General features: G+C 41.9%; 1 protein-coding gene across 1 annotated transcript; it reads left to right on the top strand.

Annotated features, from left to right (window-relative positions):
- The first annotated feature begins 5,258 nt into the window (after positions 1-5,258).
- LOC309874166 (uncharacterized protein) lies at positions 5,259-21,428 on the top strand. The gene is made up of 12 exons (XM_082752108.1): positions 5,259-6,201; positions 8,106-8,351; positions 8,760-8,872; positions 10,086-10,168; positions 11,431-11,457; positions 11,544-11,763; positions 13,916-14,123; positions 17,533-17,778; positions 18,569-18,678; positions 19,706-19,788; positions 20,511-20,537; positions 20,621-21,428. The coding sequence occupies exons 1-12, from the start codon at positions 6,022-6,024 to the stop codon at positions 20,770-20,772; spliced, it is 1,695 nt and encodes a 564-aa protein (XP_082608234.1). The 5' UTR covers positions 5,259-6,021; the 3' UTR covers positions 20,773-21,428.
- The last annotated feature ends 2,296 nt before the right edge of the window (positions 21,429-23,724 follow it).

The raw sequence follows: 23,724 nt of genomic DNA, 5'->3' as shown, positions 1-23,724 counted from the left end.
TTCAAGGAGAAAATTACTTATCAGTTAAATAACTGTTACGATTCATCCTAAGCCAATATTTGAAGTGACAATTGCTGAATTTGGATGCTGAGAGGAAGTACATCATATTATGTACTCAGTCCTATTTACTAGAGTGACAGAATGTTCCAACTAAAATATACAAAGTAAAAAGGTTCTGTAGAAACAGTTCTTTAGAAATCTTGATGTTTAACAAGTTAGTACAATTTGGTTTTTATTCAGTAATGTATTTATTGTTCCTCCTTCAAAATAAAATGCCAAACCTTGTGTTTCATTTGTAAACTTTTTATTTTCTTTGTTTTAACCTGTACTGTTATTTATGCATAAAGTATTTCCTGTTCTGTAAGTGTTCTAAAATTTTAATAATAAATTTTCTGTTATTTTTTTCTGGAAACCTGCTTAAGTCCTTTTATTCAACACAGATTTTATTCTTCTATATCTAAGACAGCAAGTCTTTAATTCATATGCTTTAATTTCACTTTCTCTTAAAAACAAATTATATTTACAGAAGGATCCAAAGCTGGTTTTGTTACCAGTTTAATAAAGTAGATTTTCTTAATTGTATCAGTTTTATCTAATAAATGCTAAAATAACTGTTAAAATACATTATTATTGGGTAATGTTTCACCGTTATTATAAAACAACAAAAAAAAAAAAGTCAAATTCTGCTATTTTCTTACTGTTCGGAACTCAATCTGAACTTAAAGGAATCTTCCATGAGTTTGTCTTTTGGAACAAATTTGTTTTATATTTCCTTTCTTTGTGTCTATGATAGACAACTCAGATCTAAAACATTGCAGTTGATGATTTAAATCTGTACTGGTATTTTCCACTGATTGCATAAAAAAATAAAATATTATAAAAGAGTCTCAAAGAAAGTAAGCTAGACTTCTGTTGTAGATTAATTTAATCAGACATGATAGCTTTTTCTTCAGTTAGTTTTCTATTCAAAAATTACTCAAACACAGAACAGACTTTAAATATATTAGCCTTTTATTTAAAATTTGGATTACATTCTCAAATCTAGGAGTCTAATACCTAAGACCATAAATAGGCAACTCCTTCATACAAAATTGCACAGTATGAAAGTTCCTGAGCAGCAGCTCTTCCCAGTGCTTTAGCTGAAAGTTAGGTCTCTGAAGACAAAATCTTCATTTAGATGGCTTCTTATGGTTGTAAAGCTTAATTTCGAACGTTGTAAGGAAAAAGATTGCTTAGTACCTGCAATATAAAATTTTGTGCATGGATGACCTAATTTTCTATTATACTTTGCTACCGAGAAGAGTTAGAATAACTATAGTCTCAGTATTGTGAGGCACTGGAATGATATATCTACACACTGACAGGCTGTTACCATCCTCAGTGATGGTTCTTGTGTCCACACAAAAAATACTTTGCTCCGTTCCCTAATTTGCCTAATACCCTAATGTCTTTGGGAGGAAGTCTAGGTGTGGCTGAGAAGGTAGTTCATTCCAAATAACATTTTTCTAAAAACAGCGTGGAGGTGGACTGTAATGGCTTTCTGTATCCTCTGTCAGGAGATTCCTGAGTATTTTTCAGTAATATTCCAATAGTATTATAGTGGTTCTTGAATATACACATTTTCATGCTACTGCCATGCACCAACTATTTCAGGTGTTATCCTAAGAAAATGGATGTACAATGGACAGCAGAAAAGCCTTATTTTTTTGAATCTTCTCATTTAGCACCTTGAAATTAAAAATAAAGAGATAACCAGAGATGCAGCACAGCTAGGCATACACATGTACTCTGCAACAAGCTTCCTGTATCTATGTTGTTGAGATCATTCAAAATCCCTCATTGTGCACAACCCAGTGGAGCTTCAGCTCCATGAAGGAATGACAGGAGCACAGAGAGGTTGAGGTTAGAAGGCACCTCTGGAGGCCACCTTGTCCATGCCGTTGCTCAAGCAGGGATACCTAGGTTGCCCAGAACCATGCCCAGATGACTTTTGATATCTCCAAGGAGGAAGACTTCACAACTGCTTTCAGCAGCCTGTGACAATGCTCAGGCAACCTCACAAGACAAAAGTCCATCCTGATGTTTAGGTGTAGTCTCCAGTGTTTCAATTTCTGTCCATTGCCCCTTGTCCTGTCACTGGGCACCATTTGTCACTCAATACTTGTCACTCAGGAGACCACTGTCTTCCCCAGCATTATCACTGCCTATTTGTCGTGACTTTGGTTTTCAGCAGGCCTATCACCAAAGGGAGGAGACAGCCTTTGGCGGATGTATCACACATCCCTTATTCTTTGGTTGGAAGGAGGGTGTGAAACAGGCTGGGCTTGAAGACCAAAGAAGATGTGATAAAGGGCCATCTTTACTGGCAGGAGGTAGGCACCACAAGGTTAAGAACAACTAGCAACCTCTTGTACTTTGGTCCATATGGCATCCCCGTAGACTGTTCAGAGAGGTCAGCAAGCTGCGCATTACAGTTCTGCTCAGTTAGGCTATGGGGCGTAGTTGCAGTAAGCAGCACTGTACAAAGTGGCCTAACCAAAACAACAGTAAAACAGCCTGCAGTCCAACCACACTCATGGCCTCCCTTGTTAATTCTAAGATTGTTTATACCCTCATTACTACCAAAATAATTGCATAAATACATAAATAAATAATGTTTATATCCATTATGTTTCTACTTCTTACTATGTTTCTATTCTTCTATTTTTGTTTCTATTCTTATGTTTCTAGCCATTTTAAAATGAAAGGTGCAAAGTGAGAAAGGGGAACCTAACCATGGGATCTTTTTTTTCAAATGATTGGGCTGTACAGCTTCCTGCCCATGCCACACTCATTGTGCTAAATCTCACTTGAGATTTATGCAGGGACAGGCAATGTTTGTATTGTCCAGACAAATACTGTGTGGATATCCAAATCACAAGGCTTCATTTTCATCTGGTTTATGAGAAAGGCTGATTAATGCTGGTGAAAGATTATAATTCTTTTTATGAAAACATCACTTCTAGATGCTTATGGGCAGACAGCACTTCTACTTTAATTAGATGTAATCACTAGATGGAGCCAGAGTCATCTTCTCCAAGAAAGCATCTTCCAGGAGTTTATACTCGATGATCCTTCCAACTCAGGATATTTTATGATTCTGTGATCTTACAACCCGGACTATCCTGCATATATCAAATTTTTCTGCTTCAAAAAAGTCTCAGTTTTCAGTCTCCAAGCAGAACATTTCTGCTGCACAAATATAAAACTGCTAGATCACTGGATTGCTAAATTAATGACGCAGTTTTACTACATTGCTAATAATTTTTGTATGAATTGCTTGTCAATGTAATATAGTCATGTTTTTACATAAAGTCCATCTGAGCAAAAGCTTCAGATTCTTACAGATTTCCTGTGCCTTTTCAGATAATAACTGTCAGTAAACTGAAGTCAGTTGGGCCTGGCTTAGCAAAGAGGCAAGATAACTTCTAAGGGACAAGTAGGTGATGAGCCTTCATCGATGTTCAGTTTAGAAGGAGGGGAGGGGAGCACTGACCATAATGGTGAGGGCCCCATCACTTTTGCCAATGCCTACACCCCATTTCTGGGACAGAGCAAGACAGCAGATGAGAATAGAAACTCTGCTAGATAAGTGACCTTGGCACTGGTAGCGGTACACCAGGTGCCAATTGCAACAGGCTGCAGGGGAACTGCTGCTGCCTGCCTGGAGCACCTCCTGCCCTCCTGCTGCACTGACCCTGGGGGCTGCAGGGCTGCTTCTCACACCTCTCTCCCAGCTTTGTTGTTGTTGTTTTTGTTTTTGTTGTTTTTTCCTTTCTTCAATCTGCCCTCACAGAGGCACAAACAACATCACATATTGGCTCGTCTCTGGCCAGCATCGGGCCCCTTATCTAGTATGGGGCAGCTTCTGGATTCTTCTCACAGAAGCCACCCCTACGGACCCTTGCTACCAAAACCTTGCCACATAAACCCACTACACTGTGATCTTTCTGGGAGAGTTTCAAAGCACTGGAAACTATTGTAAAACAAAATGGGAAGCAAGGACAAATCTTGTCCTGATCCCGCTCTGTCCAAGTCTATTGTGCCTCTGAGGGCTGCAACCATCCCCTACCACCAATGTCACCCACTAAACCATGTCCCTAAGCACCACATCCAACCTTTCCTTGAACACCCCCAGGGACGGTGACTCCACCACCTCCCTGGGCAACCTGTCCCAATGCCTGACTGCTCTTTCTGAGCAGAAATGTCTCCTCATTTCCAACCTGAACCTCCCCTGGTGCACCTTGAGGCCATTCCCTCTAGTCCTATCACTAGTTATCTGTGAGAAGACGACGACCCCCAGCTCCCCACACCTTCTTCTCAGGTAGATGTAGAGAGCAATAAGGCCTCCCCTGAGCATCCTCTTTTCCAGACAAAACAACCCCAGTTCCCTCAGCCGCTCCTCACAGGACTTGTGTTCACCAGCTTCATAGCCCTTCTCTGGACATGCTCCAGGGCCTCGACATCCTTCTTGTATTGAGGGGTCCAAAACTGAGCACAGTACTCGAGGTGTGGCCTCATCAGAGCTGAGTACATGTACATGGGGATGATCATTTCCCTGATCCTGCTGTTTACACTATTGCTGATACAAGCCAAGATGCCATTGGCCTTCTTGGCTACCTGGGCACACTGCTCGCTCCGGTTCAGGTAAGTATCGACCAACACCCCAGATTCTTTTCCTATGCACAGCTTTCAAGCAACTCTGCCCCAAGCCTGTAGTGCTGCATGGGGTTGTTGTGACCAAAGTGCAGGACCCAGCACTTAGTGGTGCTGAACCTCATCCCATTGGTCTCTGCTGTGAGGGCCCCTCTGTAAGGGCTGTGGTAAGCCTGTCAAACAAAAATAATTGTAGGTCCCCTTTTTGTTTCTCTCCCAAAAGATCCAAAACCTCAGAAGGTGCCCACACTGTTGCCTCTTGCAGCTGGTCCTACCTTCATGAAATCGGACAAATCATGGCAGGCATAAGGGGAGGAGGCTGCAGAGAATTAGTAATGCATTAACATCCATACACATTCACAGAGATAAATATTTAATTGCATGACTCCCATTAAGGGGATAGATAGATATAAATGTTGGGGGGCTACAGGTTTGAAAAAAAAATAAAATTAAATTAACCAGCTTGTAGAACAGCTGGTAAGAATACAAATCCCAGCACTGCCCATCCTACTGCCCCAGAAAGGGATCAGGCTTGGAACTTTACCTCAGGAGTGGTAATCCTACAGCTTCTCTCCTCACATGAGCACAGAAAGCTCTTCCAAGAACTTCAGCCTATTAGATAAACAGGTGGCTAGTGAAGGTGAGAATCAACACCCTCATTTATGCTTGGGATTTCAATGTCATACTTTTGCTAAACACCAAATTAGAAGCTTAGAAGGTTCCACAGCAAGCTGCTGCTTAGGAACAATTTTTATTGATTGATTGTTTGTTTGTTTTTGTCCTGGCGGGGACACAAAATTTAATATATGCAGTTCTGCTAATTCCATTTATTCCTAGAGTAACTCTGAAATGGAAGAAAGATTCTACGAAATAATTGCAGTTGACTTGGCACAACTAAGCTGCACAGTAGGAAAAGCACCTGAACAGCAGATCTGTATTGTGTCACAGCTACAATTTTTATGGTTGACAGAGGTTGTAGCAAAGTTGCTGCGCAGCACCTCTTCAGATAAGACCTGCAGCCACAGAATGGCTTGGCATTCAACCAGGATGGAAGGCATTCAAAGAAAAGGCAGACATTTAAGTGTGGCAGTACCCCTTGGCAATATGCGTGGCAGATGCGTGTTCCTCAGCTTACCCTCAGACAGCCAGCGGTGATGTCAGATGGTTCTGTACCTTGTGAAGCAATTCCACTTCCTGTTGCTCTGACACTTTGAAGAGCTTCCACATCCCAGAGGACTACAGAGAAACTGCTTAGCAGCATTATCTCCACCTAAGGGATATTTCTTTTAAAAACTTAAGAAAAAATACCGAGAGCATTGAAGAATTATGAAAATCACATCTTTTTTTTCTGCAGTGCTCTTACTGGATCTCTTTGCCTGCTGTCGTGTGTATGCACAAAATCCCTTGCTTGACATTGAAGATGCAGAGTTCATTAAAGACTGTGTGAGTGCTCACAACAACTTTCGATCCAAAACGAATCCACCAGCCAGCAATATGTTTCGCATGGTAAGGAGGAGTTTGTGATTGCTTTGAAAATTAACATAGATGGTGCTGCTGAGTTAGCCCACCTTACTCTCCAGTTGCTCTGTGTTTTCCTTTCTGTTTCTGTCAATGATTTTGGTACTATATCTGATAGTTCTTTGTAGGAAATAAAAAAGCAATTAATTTTCACAGTACTGTTCTGTCTTATTAATTGGAAGAGGATTCATTGTCTGGGGACAGGTTGCAGCTCTAAACTTCAGCCATAGCAAAGGACTGTGTTACAAAAAAATATACGTAATGTTCAGTTCTCAGCGTTTCAATTATCCTTTTCAAAGAGGGACAGTAATCTTCCTTATGTTAGTCCAGCTTTCATACAGGGAAGCTGCTTGGCATTAGAAAGCTCCTGAAAGGCAACATGGCTTATTGAAAATCTAGCACCTCACCTTGTGTCTTCCAATCTAGAATCCGTATTGAAGAAAGGGGGTTGCCCCTTTAGACACCCGTATAGACACCTCATCTTCCTTTGCTGTGCTGTTTGGAGAGTAGGGATACCAGTAGCTGGGCTGGAAAACAGATCTTCCCATAAACATAATGGATATCAGAGCAGGCCATGGATAGGTCTCAGCTTGCTCAATGGAGTACATAAGGAATAGGTAGAGAGATAGCTGGGGGAGGCAAACCCAGTCAGTTTACAACATTACTTTGAACCCTCCAGCAGTGCCGCTTAGCTGAAAAGGAAGTTAAATGCACAACTGCAGCCTGATATAAGTTCTGTGAAAGGAAGTTCAGATAACGATGTAAAAGTCAGACTACTCAAAATGTTAATTTATTGGCATTTTGTTAAAAAATAAAATAAAATAAAATAAAATGTTTGCGTTAGAATGCTAGAAAACAGGAGTGAATTTAGCTGCTCAGACCAAAGATCGTGCAGTCCTGGAAGGACAAATATACAGAAACTCTTGAATGAGAGGTGCTACGTTTTATTTAAAGGCTTGTGATGGGTTTTTCTTGCATGACTTTTTTTCAGCCTATGCAAGCTTCTATCACCCTTAATATCTTGTAGCAAAATTGCAGTCTTAACTACATGATATGTAAAAATCTCCTTGCATTTGATTTGGTCTTGCTAATTGCTAGCTTCCTTTGATAGTCTCTGATCCTTGTGCTGGAAAGAGCAAGTAATCATTGCTTATTTGCATACTTCACAAGACATTCAGCTGTCTCCGCAGAAAGCTACAGAGCATCCGTAGTATTTGACAATCCCCCATATTCTCTGTGCCCTTGCCAGTTCTAGTGTCCCTTTTTAAGACGAGGCACTGCACACAGTATTTAACAGGACTTCTTCAGTGGTGAACTTATATATTTGGGTTCATTCTCCAGTCCCTCTTGAGGAATTTCTAATACTTTATTTGCCTTTTATACTACTGCTAAGCATAGATTTACAAGCAGTAAGAGTCAGCTCCAAATCTGTCATGAATACTAAGTCAAAATTATTTTTCCTCCTCATGTGCCTTTACTTGTAATTTTGCATACTGAATTTGACCTGCTATTTTATTGCCTAGTTATCCAGCAGCATAAAATCTTTCTGTAAGTCTCACAAACCAGTCTCTTCATGGACCAGGCAGCTTAAACACTGCTGTCCGGCTCTAAGTATTGTAAAAAGTCAGATACCACAGGAGAGGGATAGATACTACATGTCTAGCAATATCTGAGGGAGAAAGACGAAGAAAAAATTTGTTGTGGGAGTTGAAAAGACAGGGAAAGAAACTGAATGCAGTTCAGTGGGAGTCAGGGGAAAAGAAATCTTTGCAATCTTCTGTTTAAAACTGTTTGAATCCAACTAAGTCACTGCAATGCAGTGTTATTATGTTTTTTTTGTGTGTTTGTTTTCAGAGTTATTATGCCTAGTATGTTTTCTTTCCTTTGTACAGTCCTGGGACCCTGCTTTAGCTAAGTCTGCCAAAGCATGGGCAAAGAAGTGCAAGTTTCGGCACAACAGCTACCTTAAAATACCACAGCAGATGCACCCCACCTTTACTTTTGTAGGAGAAAACATCTGGACTGGCACAGCCTCCATCTTTTCTGTGCATGCAGCTCTGAATGACTGGTTTAATGAATTCAAAAGCTACGATTTCAACACCCGTAGCTGTACTAGAATATGTGGTCACTATACACAGGTGAGTTTTTTCTCTGTCTAGTTGTTTATAAGTGTAATGGTTTCGGAGAAAAAATACAGGCTTAGCCCTGCAGTTTACTGCTGGATGAGATTGGAACTATATTCTGAGCTGCAGGGGTGTCTGAGCCCTCTGTTCACTAATGGTTGAAAAGGATTATCCCCCTAACAATGTCATGTTTCCAAGGGAGCCAGGTAATAAGTGCAAAACCACCTAATGGTCTCAAGTCAGACTCTGCTCAAGTCAGGTCTCTGCTGTACTTTGAGCAGTTGATGTTGCTCCTGTATTGTCTGTTTTAAGCTGCCACAAGATCCTTCAGTTCAGCCACTAGTTCCTTCTGATTCAATACTGTGAATTCTGGTTGTTTTTTGAGTCCTTCAGGTGCATCACATATTTCACTTTGCCTTTCAGGTTGTTTGGGCAACAAGTTACAAAGTTGGCTGTGCAGTTCACTTCTGCGATACAGTAGAAAATTTTCAAGGACTCTATAGTGCAGCGCATTTTGTTTGTAACTATGGGCCAGCGTAAGTCAATTATGGCATTTGGGGTTTCATTTTTCTGCTTTTTAACTAACCTATAACTGACCTGGTATCAGATGTTACTAATGGCAGGAGCAGTTGTAACAAATTTCTGAAGAAGCTATGTCCACATGTTAGTGGGTCCCCTGTCTGTTTATAAGGTGCTGGGCAGAGTCTGGGCTGCAGAAAATCCCTTTCTAACAAAGCAGGTGAGCAGGCTCAGGCTGAGGGCACTCACCATCAGCAAGATAAAATTGCCAGATAAAATTGCCAGATAAAATTGCCAGATAAAATCTGTTTTGAGTTCAGTCTCTGCAGGAATAGTAGGAACGGTGCAATTGAATTAATTGCAGAAGTAATTGCACGTCAAGTACTGTGTTCAGTTTTGGCCCTTCACTACAAGTAAGATACTGAGTTTCTGGAATGTGTTTGGGGAAGAGCTGGTGAAGGGGCTGGAGAACAAGACTCATGAGGAGCAGCTGAGGGAGCTGGCATTTTTAGTTTGGAGAAGAGGAGGCTGAGGGGAGACCTTATCTCTCCCTACAACTACCTGGAAGGAGGCTGCAGCAAGGAGCGTCAGTCTCATTTCTCAGGTGACAAGTGACAGGATGTGAGGAAATGATCTTAAGTTGCACCATGGGGAGGTTTAGACTAAGGACCAGGAATACTTTCTTCATGGAAAGGATGGCTAGGTACTGAAACACGCTCCCTAGGGGAGTATCCCTGGTAGAATCCCTGTCCATGGAGGTGTTTAAGAGAAATGTGGATGTGGTGGCACTAAAGCACAAGATTTAGTAGTGGACTTGGTAGTGTTAGGTTGATGGTTGGAGTAGACGGGTTTAAGGGACTCTTCCAACCTAAGTGATACTATGAAAAAAAGAAGACAATCCTCTAGTTTATTCCATGCCCTGTGATTTCTGGACATACATTTTACAGATTAATTTAAAGTATGTGTGGGTAAAGAGGGGCTAGAGGCAGATTCCTGTATAGTTAGTCTGAATAGTACAGTATTACCCAAGAAGCCTCCCCATGTCAGTGAAAGATTTAGTCTGATCCAAGAGGAATTTCAAATAATGATAATGATCATTTTTTTGCATAAAATTATTTTTCCCTGATAATAGGTTACAATGGCAAATTATTCTAGCAATATGATGAAACCATGTATTTAAATTATTTTCCAAAGACAGAGCTAACAAAGTATTGCTCTTCTGCTCTGCAGGGGGAATTACCCAACAAAACCTTATGAAGAGGGACCACCATGCAGTAGATGCAGTAATGACAAGTGTATGGACAAGCTCTGTGGTAAGACTGAAGTGATCTGCTGTGACGAGCTAAAAGCATCACAATTATCAGTGGAAATACAGCAGAGGAGAAATGTGCTAAATGCATAGCGAGTCTGTAGCCCACCACAGACCAACGGGACTAAGCCCTGGTTAAAATAGTATAAGAAGGAATTGATTGGGATATTTTGTTATTTAAAGCTCCCAGGGATAGAAAACGGAGTTTCCAAAGAAGAGAAATATCAGACTATTTTTTGTCTTTTAACTGACCAAGAAATCAAATCTAAAATATCCCTCACAAATATTCCCATCTGTTTTTGTTTTGTTTTGTTTTGTTTTTCTACAAGAAATAGTGTGTTTAACTTCTGCTTTCCTGCTTGTTTAATATTTTATATCACATTTTGCAAAAAAATATATAGTTTGGAACCAATCAGGCTGTATTGAAAAACACACTTACTTCTACAGTTTTCTGAAATACCACAGTGAAAGCTTGTTTTTCCACGTTTGCACCTGTGGACTTTTGTTCTTACACCTAGTTCCAGATTTGTCAGAAACAGTGTTTTAAATAATCAGAGAGTAAAAAGCATGCAACGATGTCTTAAATATGACTTTTGTACAGAGGTTTAATAGAGATGTTCTCTACCAGCCAGGCACTAGATAGCTTCAGCTGTAGAAATAATTGAGCATTTGGTATTCTTATTTCCTTCTGTGACATCCTGGCTGACTCATCTCGAAGTCACAAGTTGATGAACCACAGAAAAACTAGAAGCATCACAATGACTAGGGGGAGGGAGAGGAGGAAGAGAGCTTTTTAAGAGCTAGATCCTAGAACCAGTTTTACCATATTCTCCTATAGGACAAATCACAATGTCAGTAGGGGCACATGTGCAATCCTGCAAATGCATCAAAGCTCTTAGTAAAGATCTGTTTTTTTCTGACAAATTCTGTAGTTAGATTTGTCTGTCTCTAACTATATAAATTTGATTTGTGTATCAATTTAAAATAAATTTCAAGTCTCATTTTTATTTACTTCCCTCCTCCCCGTGCCACCAATACTTCCCATTGCAGCTGCTTCTCTTCTGCTTCTCCTCCTGCTCAACAAAAAGCACTAACCCCACCTCAGTGGGGAGCCCCCTTGCTGACTGAGTTGCCCCCTGCCAGACGCTTGCAACACCGACAGCGCTGCTGCCATCAGCCAGGCAGCAGCACTGGCATGCCTTTTTATGCTAAGAAACATCACTGAGTGACGGTCACATTTATGTCCTTTTTCTCATCTCTCCACAGTAAATGCAGAACGTGAGAAGCTGATAAGTACGTATCCAATTCTCTTCGTTGCTTTCCTATGAGTGTGGCTAAGCTGGACAGGTTCTAACACCTCTTTCTTTGCTGTTTTTAAGGTTATGACAACTGGTATCCAGACTGGGACACGCAGCCCCGGCCACCACCGCGACCCCGTCCCCCCGGGCCTCCAGCCCACACCCCCCCAGCTGGGCAGCCACGTTCCTCTTGCGACAGCTACTGTCTTAGTGTCTTGATTTTAAGGCTGCTGTTTTTGGTACTGAGCGCTGCAGGTACTCTTTTAATACAGCAGAGGTTTCCACACACATTTATATATGAGTAATGATCATTTAAGATACTGATAGTGATCACACCACTATATCTTTGTCAGAGAATTGCACACATTTAAAAAAAAAAAAAAAAACACTCCATTATTTCTCCATTATATTTCTGATGTTTACCCACCATAGAAAGATCTTCCTCTGCATTCAGGGAAAGAATTAAGTGGCAGCGCATAGAGTTATTGTAATTTATTATCATGGCTTCTATTTCTGTAAGAGCTTCTTAACTGTGGCTCAGGTATAGATTGCTGGAGGCACCATGCTGCCTCCAGCATATACAACACACTGTTGTATATATCAACAAGCCTTCTGGAAACCTGGAGCATCACAAAGACTTGTCTGAAGGGGCACTCTGGATCCAAAAGAAGCAATAACTCATTTCCATTAACTTTGAATTATCCCAACCATAATTTGTCGTAGATAGTGGAGACTTAACTGTATGCATTCCTTTTTAAGAGCAGGAAGAATAAAGCTCGTCCTTTATTACACTTAGCCTGTGTGTGTTACTCTCCATTAAAGCTGTGCTATTGGTGGTTGTACTATTCTGTACTATCCAAGTGCTTGTCATATTTCTTGTCATATTTCCTGCACAATGTGCTCTAGGTGATCCTGTTTGGGGGGAGGGCAGACTAGATGATCTCTGTGATTCTATGATACACAGCAAAATTTCACAATGCAAGAAAACTCATAGTTAATTTCACCACTGTCAGTTCTTGTCTGCCGCCATCTGTTATACTAAGAGATAAGTAATGTTTTAAATTAATGGCTTTAAATAAAGATCTGAAGAATAAACATATATACATCTAGTTACTAAGGAATAAATAGTTTGATTAACAAAATAGTGTTCTCAAAATTATGCATCAAGACCTTAAAAAACAACAGAAGCAACAAACATCAGCAACAACACAATTATTGTGTTTGCCTTTAACAGACAGGACCTGAACTGTCAGAAGGGATATTGGACATCACATAACAACATGCTCAGCAATAAAAGCAGTAGAGGAAGAAGGGGGCAGAAGTGGCTTCCAAAGTGGCCACTGCTTTTCCCCCTTCCTTCCACACCTGCTGAGCTGTCTTTATCCTGACCCATGAGTTTTTTCACTTTTGTTCTTCCTGCTTTCTCCTCCTGTCCTGCTGGGGACAGGGAGTGAGCAAGTGGCTACCTGGGTGCTTGGCTGCTGGCCGGGGTCAACCCACCTCTCACCTCAACCCACCTTCTGCTGTCAGACGTGGTCTGCAGGGGAGCTCTGAGCACCATGTTTCATTCACATGATTCCCTCAGGAGGCCTTTTTGCCTGTAAGCAGCCTTGGGACCACAGGAGAAAGCCTGAACTTGATGGAGAGGCAATAGTTAAAGGCAACGTGAGGAAAGGGTGGTGAGTCTGGGCAGGGAGTGTTGGGCAGATGTGCCTGGGACTTCAACTCCTTCCTCCTGGCTGTGAAGCCTGGTGTGGGTGCTGGGCACCAGGCACGAGGCAGCATCAAGCTTCATGGCACCCAACTCTGCCTGGTGCTCAGGTCACGGGGAGTGATTAAAGAATTACTAATGTCTGGAAAGAAAAATGGGTAGCAACATGTACCACGAATGTGTGGTCACAGGAGAATCCCATCAGCAAGTGCAGCATGTTTAGGTTGTTGTTCTCAACCAAACTTACCCCTCCAACAAATCAATGTACAACCACAATGATTGCTCACGCTAGAGTAAAACTCACAGTTCACATCAATTATTTTTCATTGCATTTTGGCTCAGAGGAGCAGCCTTAACAGCAGTGCTGTTTTAATGAAAAACAGAAAAATTATCCAAAACTTTACTGCAACATGTTTTGATTGCTGTGGGTGGGAGGAAAGGGCCAAAACCCCAAACAATGAAAAACCAAAAGTTAGGAGAGAAGAAGCTTGCTCAACACAATTAAAGAAAAAGAAATTGAAAAGGAAAAAGAGAGAGAGAGACAAAGCCTCTACAGCTCTGATGCGAACTTGCAGCTTAATTTCCTTATTCTCTTAGCAACGCTCTGAAATATGACTCATTTCCTGTGACAAATGCCATATTCAATTACCATGGCTAAGATAAGTCCAGCCCACAAGCCTTCGAAGCAAAACGCTGCCAGTGGAGCCAAACCCACTTTATTCAGCTGAACTATTCTGCTCTTAAAGCTGGAAGACCAGAGGCTGAGAATCATGATGAGCAGATTTTTCACTTGCGTGCTGGCTTTACTGCGTTTCTGCCTTTCTGCTGGCTCCTATACACCACAGACATTGCCTGATATTGGAGATGCTGAGTTTATTGAGAAATGTGTGACAGAGCATAACAAATTCCGGTCTGAAGTGAGCCCACCAGCCAGCGACATGCTGTACATGGTAAGGGGATCTTCACTGCTTACGTACAAGCGGGCAGCACTGATCATTGTGGTTTTTGCAGTTCTTAAAGATGATTTCTGTAATCAAATGTTAAAAAAAAAAAAAAAAAAAAAAAAAAAAAAAAGAGAGAGAGAGAGAAACTGTCTCCTGGAGTCATAGTAGCAATTCCTTTTTACAGCAGATAAGGCTCTGATTATCAGATGGCTTTATACGGTTGGGTACGTGTATAGTTTTGCCTGGCTCAGTTTCTTTATCTGAAACTCGAGATTTCAACCCCCAACCTGGTGCTGTAGCTGGTGCTGTGAAAAGCCTCCTCATTCCAAGGCATCGCAGCCCGGGGTGTGATTTATGTGCAGACCTCAGCACAACCTTTCATACTAGAGTTGGCGAGGGCGGAGAACATTGCCAAAAGGCTTTGAAGAGCTCTGATTTAGCTTTCTCTGCAAATCTCTTACGGCCTGAGCCAGCAGAGAGCTATTAGCAGTGGTTCCTAGGCACCGGGCTGTAGAGGAAGCCAAAACAAATGCAACAAGTGCGGCAGCACTGGGGGCTGAAGGCATCAGGTCCTGCACCACAGTGCCTGTCTCTGCAGTCATCAATGCAAAAGATAATCTGTCATGATTCAAAACATAGCCCAGCCTCTGCAAGTAGCCACCTCATGTTTAAGATGGTCTGTGGCACTTGGGAAGCTGTAAATGCATGCACAAGGTTGGCTTATGGGTTGTGAAGCTCATCTCTGCCTGATCTGGGAGGGATTGTTCAATTCCAGAAGCTTGGGAGCTGCCTCTTGTAACAGCCACCTCCTTTTGTGCTTTGGTTGGGTAATGCTTGAAACCTTTAATGCTAAAGGTTTCTTCTTGGGATAACGTGCAAAGGTCTTTCACCTGGACCATAATGATTGCCCTAATGCTGGCCTTTCCTCTTGCTTCCTTCTCATCATCCCACATGGCCACCACCAGAAGAGGACATAACCCCATTCACAGTCAGCAACACCTAAAACAAAGTTCAAAACCAGCTCCATTTACATTTCTAGCTCTCAAACACCAGAAAAGAAGTGCCTGTTAGGGGGGTGTAGGCAAGCAGCTAGCAAGCTGCTGACAGGAAACAATTTAGTTTCTCTTCTGCTGTGTTTTTTATTTCAGATTTCTTTAGTGGGGCATTAGGAAACCTCTCCAGTGTTGGCCCCAGATTTCCAGTGAACATTGCTTTATCTTTTTGAAAAGTAGATCTGAAATTTGTGGAAAAAAAGAGTGAATAAACAAATAAGAGTCATTACAAATAAAAGAAGAAGTAAAATCATGGTAGCTTTCATTTAAAGCACTGAAAAAAAAAATCCAAAACACCACCACCAACAAAAACAGTCTTGAGTATGACCTCTCACAGGAATAATTTTACGTGGAGAAAGCAGTAAAATGTATGATCAAATCTTTTATGAAATTAAAAGTATTGAAAACCACATGTATATTAATTTTTTAACCAACTAAAGCACTTCAAAAAAGAGGAAAAGAAGATGACTTGTTTTCAAGATAACGAGAAAAAAGAAACTTCTGTTTCCTGTAGATAACTGTTCACCTAGATATGTAAAAGTGAAGAATATGAACTCAAGGCATTTCCACCTTTTAGAAAAAATATTTTTTAAAAAGAAAATACTAGACAGAAACTCCTTTAAGTAAAAGTGACAAAGCCCCAACAGCTACAGTAGTAACACAGCTGTTAAAAATAATGATCTACCTTTTTTTTTTTTTTTTTCAACCAGACAAATGTGAACCCTTCTTCCCATTCACCCTTCACAGTCCCCCAAAGTACTGTCTAGGTCTGTTCCAAACCAGCAGAAAGATCCTCACTGCTTTTATCAAGGCTTTCACAGCAGTGACTGCTCCTGAATCACTTTTCACCAGTCATACAATCAGTTTTCCTTCCCTAAATCAATGAAAAACTCATCTGAGTTACAAAACTAAAACTGAAAAATGGTTCCTGAAAAAACACCCACCTCCAATTACTATTTTCCCAAACAGCAGAGATATTTATAGGCAAACCTCCCTTTCCTGTGCTTTTTTACTCATGCACTTGATTGCAATCCTTTTGGGTAAATGTGGTTTTGTAAGCAAACTATGATTAAAACTACACTTAAACTAAAGACCATTCCAGATTATAAATCTCTGCCCATTGCTTTTTCAGCCAGATGAAGCATTTGTACAAAAAAGGAAAAGTACCTTTACACTGAGCTGTTATTATTAACACTGCTACAGGATGAAGGAGAAAATAAGGGTGCAGACTCTTAAGCAGAATCTGAAAAACAAGACTGCAGAGCACTAAGATCCACCAATCACTGTCACACAGCTTTCATTGTGGTCTTCTTCTTGTGAGCTCACAGCATTGCCAGAATGTAAACTGCAGCCTCTGTCTTGACTTGCAGAAATGCTAGGAGTGGAAGACAACTTGTGAACAACACCAGATTTTGTTCATCCTATTTAAAAGCTATCATCTAAGGAATTATCAGCTATTCACTTCAACTAAGACCCTCTGCCCCCAGCCTTACCTTTCATATTCCATATCCTGTGTTTCTAGGCAAATTACGTGTGTGTTAGTTTTGTAGGAAAACTCCCACCCCAAATGCTTGCCACAGGGAGAAATGGAAGACATGGGTTAGAAAATAATTGCAAATCTCTGCAGATCTGTTTTCATGTGATCTTACAAATTTTTATTACTTACTAAGAGCATAAACTTTACACATATTATTTCAGTACATATATATCATCAATACCAAAAAGCTATATTATGTAAAACAGACAAAAAATCTAAGAACCTCCAAGTCCTTTTCCTCTATCACCATTAATGATACATTCAAAACAGCTTCTCTAGTGGTTCTGTAATTTGCAGAAGTAACTGAGAGATTTTAATCCATACATAGAAGGACAAATAAGGAATTTTCAGTACAAAAAAAAAAAAAAAGCTACAGGCACACAGAGGTGGCACTGCGTTTCTAGCAGGCACAGCACTGTGTTTGCTTAATCAGGTTGAGTGCACAAGAAAACCCAGAGGAATCTGGCTACACCTCCGATGCAAACAAAAGATATTTATATAATCCAATGGTTTAAATAACAGCTCTCTGTAGGATTGAATAGCAAGTGCATGAGTGACTCCACAAATACAAATTCAGCGCTAACATTTGAAGCATCAACTATGATTGCCCACTACCCCAAAATCTTCCCTACATTTAACAAGTGACAAAATTCCCAGTAGACACAAACCTACAAGCCAATTTACCATGCAGAATTGTCTCAGCAGAAGCAAAAACCAGACTAGCCCAGGGCATATACACTTCTGAGTCCCAGCTGCTTCAGAAGCTGCTCCGCATTACCGCATTGCTTAAGTACCCAAGCCATTTTCTCTTGTCTTTATCTTGCAGACTTGGGATCCAGATTTGGCAAAGACTGCGAAAGCTTGGGCGAAGAGATGCCAGTTTAAACATAACACGTACCTCAGAGAGCCAGGGCAGACTCACCCCAGGTTTACCTCAGTTGGAGAAAACATCTGGACTGGCTCGCTCTCAATATTTTCTGTGAACAGAGCCATCATCTCCTGGTACAATGAGGTCAAAGACTACAGTTATACTGCCAATAGTTGTAGAAGAGTGTGCGGCCATTACACACAGGTAGGCATGGAACTTCTCCACCTGAACCAAGAACCAGCCTTGCCACTGGGACACAGGAATTCTAGATTTCTGTCCAAGATTCAACAAACCAAGTGCGGTAGTGATTTTTTGTGCCTGTATGCACAAGATGTTCTTACATCCCCACTTTAAAAAGGAAAAGAGTCCTTTTTTTTACATCCCCCAGTTGTGTTTTTTTTCCAGGAAGAAAGCCGGACAGCCATCAAATGACCGGGTTTAGCCAAGCAGTAGGCTAAAATCAGGGAGCGGCAGTGGCTGTGGGCTGCAGTGTGTGGTGGGATGAGGTCCCCCCTCTGTCAGACAGCCTCTGTGTGGCACTACGAGCTGTGCCAAAGGCTGATGAAATGCCCCCGCATCAGGCTGGGACACATGGGGCACTTCTGCTACAGCTGAGTGCTGCCAACACGTACGGAGATGGCTGCAGCTCCTGGAAGCATCACTTTTCCTAACCTTTTTTTTCCTAACCAGTATTCCCAAGGAGAAAGGACAAAGAGAGGAACGGGAGGGCCACTGCCACGCAACCCTGCAATTGTTAACCTTGGTTATCAGACAGCAGGGCTGCTCACAAACGGGCCTCTAGGGGTTGGATTTTGATCTGAGGCTGCTCAATACTTTCCAGGGAGATAAACTACTGCTCTCCTCTGCAAAGTTTGCCCAAGGAGCACTCCTCAGCCCACTTGCTGTACGACACAGAGGAGGGCAGGGCTTTTCCCTCATGCTTCAGGTGTTAAAGCAGATATTCGTTCACTGGCGTTCATGTTTGTCTTTTCAGATCGTTTGGGCTCGAAGCTACAAGGTTGGCTGTGCTGTCCACTTCTGTCCCACGGTGCAGTACTTCTCGGGAACCAATGCAGCACACTTCATCTGCAACTACGGGCCGGCGTAAGCTTTTCCATGACAAATATTTCACAGGGATTGGGTCCTGCCCCTTCTTCCTTCCCACAATGTGCAGCTTGATCAGATCAGCCCGTTTTTCACGTGTTTATGGGTCCCCGAAACAGAGAAAGATCCACACCTCTATCCAAGCAGCCTTTTTTCACTAAACAGGGGCTGTGTGTTGTAGCCAAAAAGCAGTGGCACTGATAGAAAGGGTAAAATGTAAGATACAGAAATGAGCATACTTAAGCGATCATTTGAAAACTATTCCCTTGCTCCTCAGTGCCAACGTGGCCGCAGACAGTTGCCAAGGTACAGACCCAGAGTCTAAAAATATTTACACATTTGCCTGCAGAATTAAACTTTCAGGTCAATGGTTTGGGTAAAAGTGTACAGTGCTTGCAGCTGCAGCCTGAGCTTTATCAGACTTGGATTCACAAAGCTGGGGCTGCTCAAGGCAAAAGTTTATCCAGAGGTCCTTCATATGCGTATTGGCTGCAAACAGGATGGATGCTTTCTACCTTTTTGCAGCTAATCAATGCCAGCATCTCATTTCCACTAGAGATGGCTTTGGAGCTGGGTGAGCACACTGCAAACAGGCTAAGAAATGGGCCTGCTAAGGCCTGCTAAGAAATGGGGCCGTGTCACATCCAGCACTGCCTGCATCCTGCACATCCTGCCCTGGGCACACAGGGACATGGAGGCTCTGAAAATGCCTGCCGAGCCTCAGCTCCCAGCATGTGAAGACAGGATCCTGCCTAGGTCCTGAGCTGCCCAGCCCTACTGGGTCAGAGCATGAAGGTCACTGCCAGAGCACGAAGGCCCTGCCATGGGTGCTGGCAGCCTGGCCACATCTGCAGGGAATTTGGGTACATCTAGGGGTGGGGGGGAGTGGGGTGGTCAGGGAGGGCAGCCCAAAAAACTGTTCCCCATCAACGCAGGTGAAGCAAAACCCATGCTCAAAGGCAAATGAGCAGGAGGAATTGGCATCCTGCTAATGGCAGGTTCAGAGCAGTGTTACTTTCCTTCACAGAGGGAATTATGGCTGGCACCCCTACGAGACGGGAGCAGCATGCAGCAAATGCAAGGGCGATCAGTGTGCCAACAACCTGTGTCGTAAGTAGAAAACCCACCCTCCTCCACAGGCACACGCAGAAAGAGCACACAAGACTCTGGCAGAAGGCATACTGTTGTCCCAAACACAGTATGAAAAAAAAAAAAAAGTGCAATCAGAAGCCACCATAGCAGTGATGCTTAGGGATATTAAAGGTGTTAAAACACCAGCATCGCAAGAAGGAGAGGGGATTCCTGATGGATGGGATAGTTTGACATCAGCTACAGACTGCGGTTCTTAAATATAAGTACTGGGGAAAAAATAAAATAAAATAAAATAAAATAAAATAAAATAAAATAAAATAAAATAAAATAAAATAAAATAAAATAAAATAAAATAAAATAAAATAAAATAAAATAAAATAAAATAAAATAAAATAAAATAAAATAAACAGTAAGGGCAACAACAGGCATATTAGCAGCAGGACGTACCCCACACATGCCCTCTTGTGATATAATTGTACCTGAGAGGTGAGTCCTCTCTATGCCAGCCACTATCAGGGGGCAGTCAGTAAGATGTGACCAAGCTCTCTGCAGCAAATCCCCAAGAGCAGCTGCAGGGCTCTCCTGAAGTCAACAGGTTCATGTTTCTGGTAAGAAATGCAGCTCCCATTGCTGTATTTCTTCTCTGCCCATTGTCAGGCTCATAGTTAATTCTCTTTTGTTTAGATCAAATTATTCACAATGTCTAAGCCTGCTTATATTCACTTCTTTTCTCTCTCCAGGAAACCCAGAGCGTGACAAAGTCATTAGTAAGTACCACAGATGTTTCTGCTTCAATTTGTTGCCCTCAGCGCAGTTACACCTAAAACCCGGTGATCTGTTTTCTTTCCAGGTGATTCCAAGTGGTATCCAGCCTGGGACAGACCTGCCTGTGATGAGTACTGCATTTCTGTGGTTGTTTTGAGGCTGCTCTTCTTTATTCTGACAATCCCAGCTGCCTGGATCCTGCCCAAGTACTGGTCTATAGCACCTGCCAGCGAGTAGAGTAGAGCGAGGAGACTGTGAGAACATTTGGGTTGATTTTTTCCTTTCCTGTTTGTAAACTACTAGAAGCACACACACAAATAAAAAAAAAATATATATATATATATAGAATAAAATATGGGTAGAAATATTTTTTGCATCCACGGCTGATTTAGAAATACAGAAATACTGTCTTCAATTCATGGAGGAGCCAGGAGAGCTGACAAGGAGCCTTCACATCATTCAGAAGCAATAAAGTGGGTTTTAAACTACCCACTTATTTTTACAAAGCAGAGCAGTGTGGGAGGGATGGGGGGCATGGAGCAGCTGCCCACGCCACCTCCCCAGGGAGGGCTGCAGGGTGGCCAAGGAGGGGGCAGAGCAAACATCTCTCATGCCTATCACACTCCGTGAACCCTCCTCCAGCAAGATGCAGCAGCATGGTGTTGAGTAGCCTGGAGAGATTTTTTTTTCCATTTAAACCTTTTTCTCTAATAATTTTTGGACCTACCATGCTCACTTCATCCAGTGGCAGGCAGTGTGTTGCCCCATCTCACAGTGCTCTGGGGCTGCTGGTATTTCTCTTTGCTTAGGACCCTGTGCCAGGACACAGAGCTTCACATGTGTGTAAATGTGACAATGTACCACCTCAATTTTTTTTATTATTTTTTTTTATTATTTATTTTTTTCCCTAAGTATGGGGTTTTTGACTGCTGCTTCAATCAATAAACCATTATTTCCTGCTCCCCATGCATGGCAATCATGTATCTGCAACATGATCTAAAGCTTAACTCTTTCTGCACAAAACAAAACACACTCAGCTCCAGCCCGCGCAGTGCTGAGAAACATAATGCTGGGAAAGACAGCACAAAGCTCCAGATAAAATCATGCCATGCCCATAGTGTCTGCCAAGGGAAGAGTCTCCTGGAAGCTGTGCCTCTGGAGCAGGCCGAAAGCAGCGTTCAGCCGGGCACCACTGCTGCCAACCACTGAAGTTGAGGTTTCAGCTGAGGTTGCAGCAGAACAGAGCCGCAGGAGCACAGACCCGAGCCTTAGTGATCTGTATCTCTTCTGAGGCAGGTTTAGACACTTGTGTATCATGCCACTCTGCAGGGCACAGGCACACGTTTCCAGGAAGCCCCCACTTGCTGTTTCCTTTCTGTGGTCCTGCCCTTGCAGTTTCTGTCAATGTGCCTGCACACCTGCTCCCAGTGCCACTGCTGGAAGCACTGCGACAGGGACCCAAAGTTTCTCTCGTTATTCTTGCAGGCAGTTAGTAGTTAGCACTTGAATCATCTCAGCATCAGAGCATTTCCTGAATAAATCATTTTTCAAAATGCAAATATGGCTGGGAACAGAATTCCTAATTCTCTTCCTTGCCCTTGATTTGTCTTCACATTTAGTTTGCGTCAGAGCATCTGCAGCTGAGATGTCACCGTCACAGACAGGCAGGGAACAGTTTCTTCTCCACAGCCAGTGACCAGTGACCCAGTACTCAGGCTGGCCTACCTGTGAGGGAGCCAAGCAACTCTGATTTCCAATCTAGGCAGATCAGGGTGTTCAGAATAAATAAATAAAATAAAACAACAACAACAAAAACTGCAAAATCAAGGCTGTGGGTGTACCTGTTAAAAAGGGCAGGTACTTTCCTTCACACTTATCTTTTTGCCACTTTCTTTTGAGCAATACCCAAACTTCAAGTTTCATGTACTCCAAAGTCCCATCTGAAAAAAAAATAAAATAAAAAATCAAGGACAACAACAGGCATATTGGCAGCAGGACATACCCCACGCATGCCCTCTTGCACAGAAGGGCTCCCACACCACAAGGTCTGCCCCACTGAAGCCACATGCAGTGAGATCTTACTACTGCAAAGAGAAATGCAGGAGAAGAAAGAACACACACTGCTGTGTCCAGGGAGCAAAATGAGCTCAGCAGGAATTCTCCCCTGCTAAGTTTAATCTATGTTTGGTCTCCAGGAGAGTAAACAGAATGAACACAGAGACCTTAAAGATCAAAATATTCACAGCGCTGTCACTGAACTACATACCTTAGCAGCTCTAAGGGAATTCCATAGAAAAGTCTTCATTAAAAAACAAAACAAAACAGAACAAAACCTGTAAATCACCAGGTCTCAGGAAAACAAACAAACAAACAAAAGTGGTAACTTAAAAAAACAAACAAACAAACAAAAAACTTTAAATTCAAGAACCCAAAGCTAAGCAAGTATTGCATCTCATTTTTAATGGTATACAAAAATGCAGGTGTTTTAACTCCTGATAATCTAACCCCTTAGAGTCATTCATGCTTTTCTTATGGTATATACCCATGGCTTCCATAAGATAAATGCAAAATACCGACGTACATTCATCCATCAAGAAGGTTTTTGTTACTCTGTAAGCTCTAAAATCAGTTTAAGGTGATAATTTGCAAAATTCAAGCTGTTTCTGAAAATACTAAAACCACTTCAACCTTCCAAACCCATTTTATTTTCTATTCTTTATTTTTTATAAAATTGTTAGAACTCTACAGCCATATTCTCTCTGAAAACAGGTGTGAAACACACTAACAGTAAGCCCATGCAGGCAGTTACAATTAAAATGTAGATAAATCCTTTAGTTTAATTTGCCTACAAGAATGAAGGCTCTTTCTTGATTTTGCAGGTTAAGTAAATAAACATCTAACCAACAATCCTTGGATCCTGTCAACCATAACAAGATTAAACACAATGTGCAACACTTTCATCCCATGACAACAGTAAGGCAAGACTCACAGAAATCTGTTAAGTTTTATTGTAGTTTTACTGAGACTTGATGCAAAATCCACATAGATGCCTGAGCTGTGGGTCCAAGATTCAAGAAGCACACTTTCATGGAAGTACACATACGTATTTTAAGGTCAGGCTGCCACCAAGCTGTAATACTTTTTCCTGCACTGCTATTCAGGTAGCCATGCAGTTAGCTGACTCAGCTG

This window comes from Aythya marila (assembly GCF_965140915.1).
Source record: "Aythya marila genome assembly, chromosome: 1".
Lineage (NCBI taxonomy): Eukaryota > Metazoa > Chordata > Aves > Anseriformes > Anatidae > Aythya > Aythya marila.
The sequence above is the reverse complement of the archived record's forward strand: the minus strand, read 5'-3'. Positions and strand labels throughout refer to the sequence as shown.

What these genes read in the sequence shown, in the direction of transcription:
- LOC309874166 (XM_082752108.1), top strand. Translation starts at nt 6,022, where the DNA reads ATGAAAATCACATCTTTTTTTTCTGCAGTGCTCTTACTGGATCTCTTT. An exon ending in GTGTATGGACAAGCTCTGTG is followed by an intron (nt 10,169 to 11,430) that starts GTAAGACTGAAG and finishes ATCTCTCCACAG; the next exon opens with TAAATGCAGAACGTGAGAAG. An exon ending in CCACACACATTTATATATGA is followed by an intron (nt 11,764 to 13,915) that starts GTAATGATCATT and finishes TATTCTGCTCTT; the next exon opens with AAAGCTGGAAGACCAGAGGC.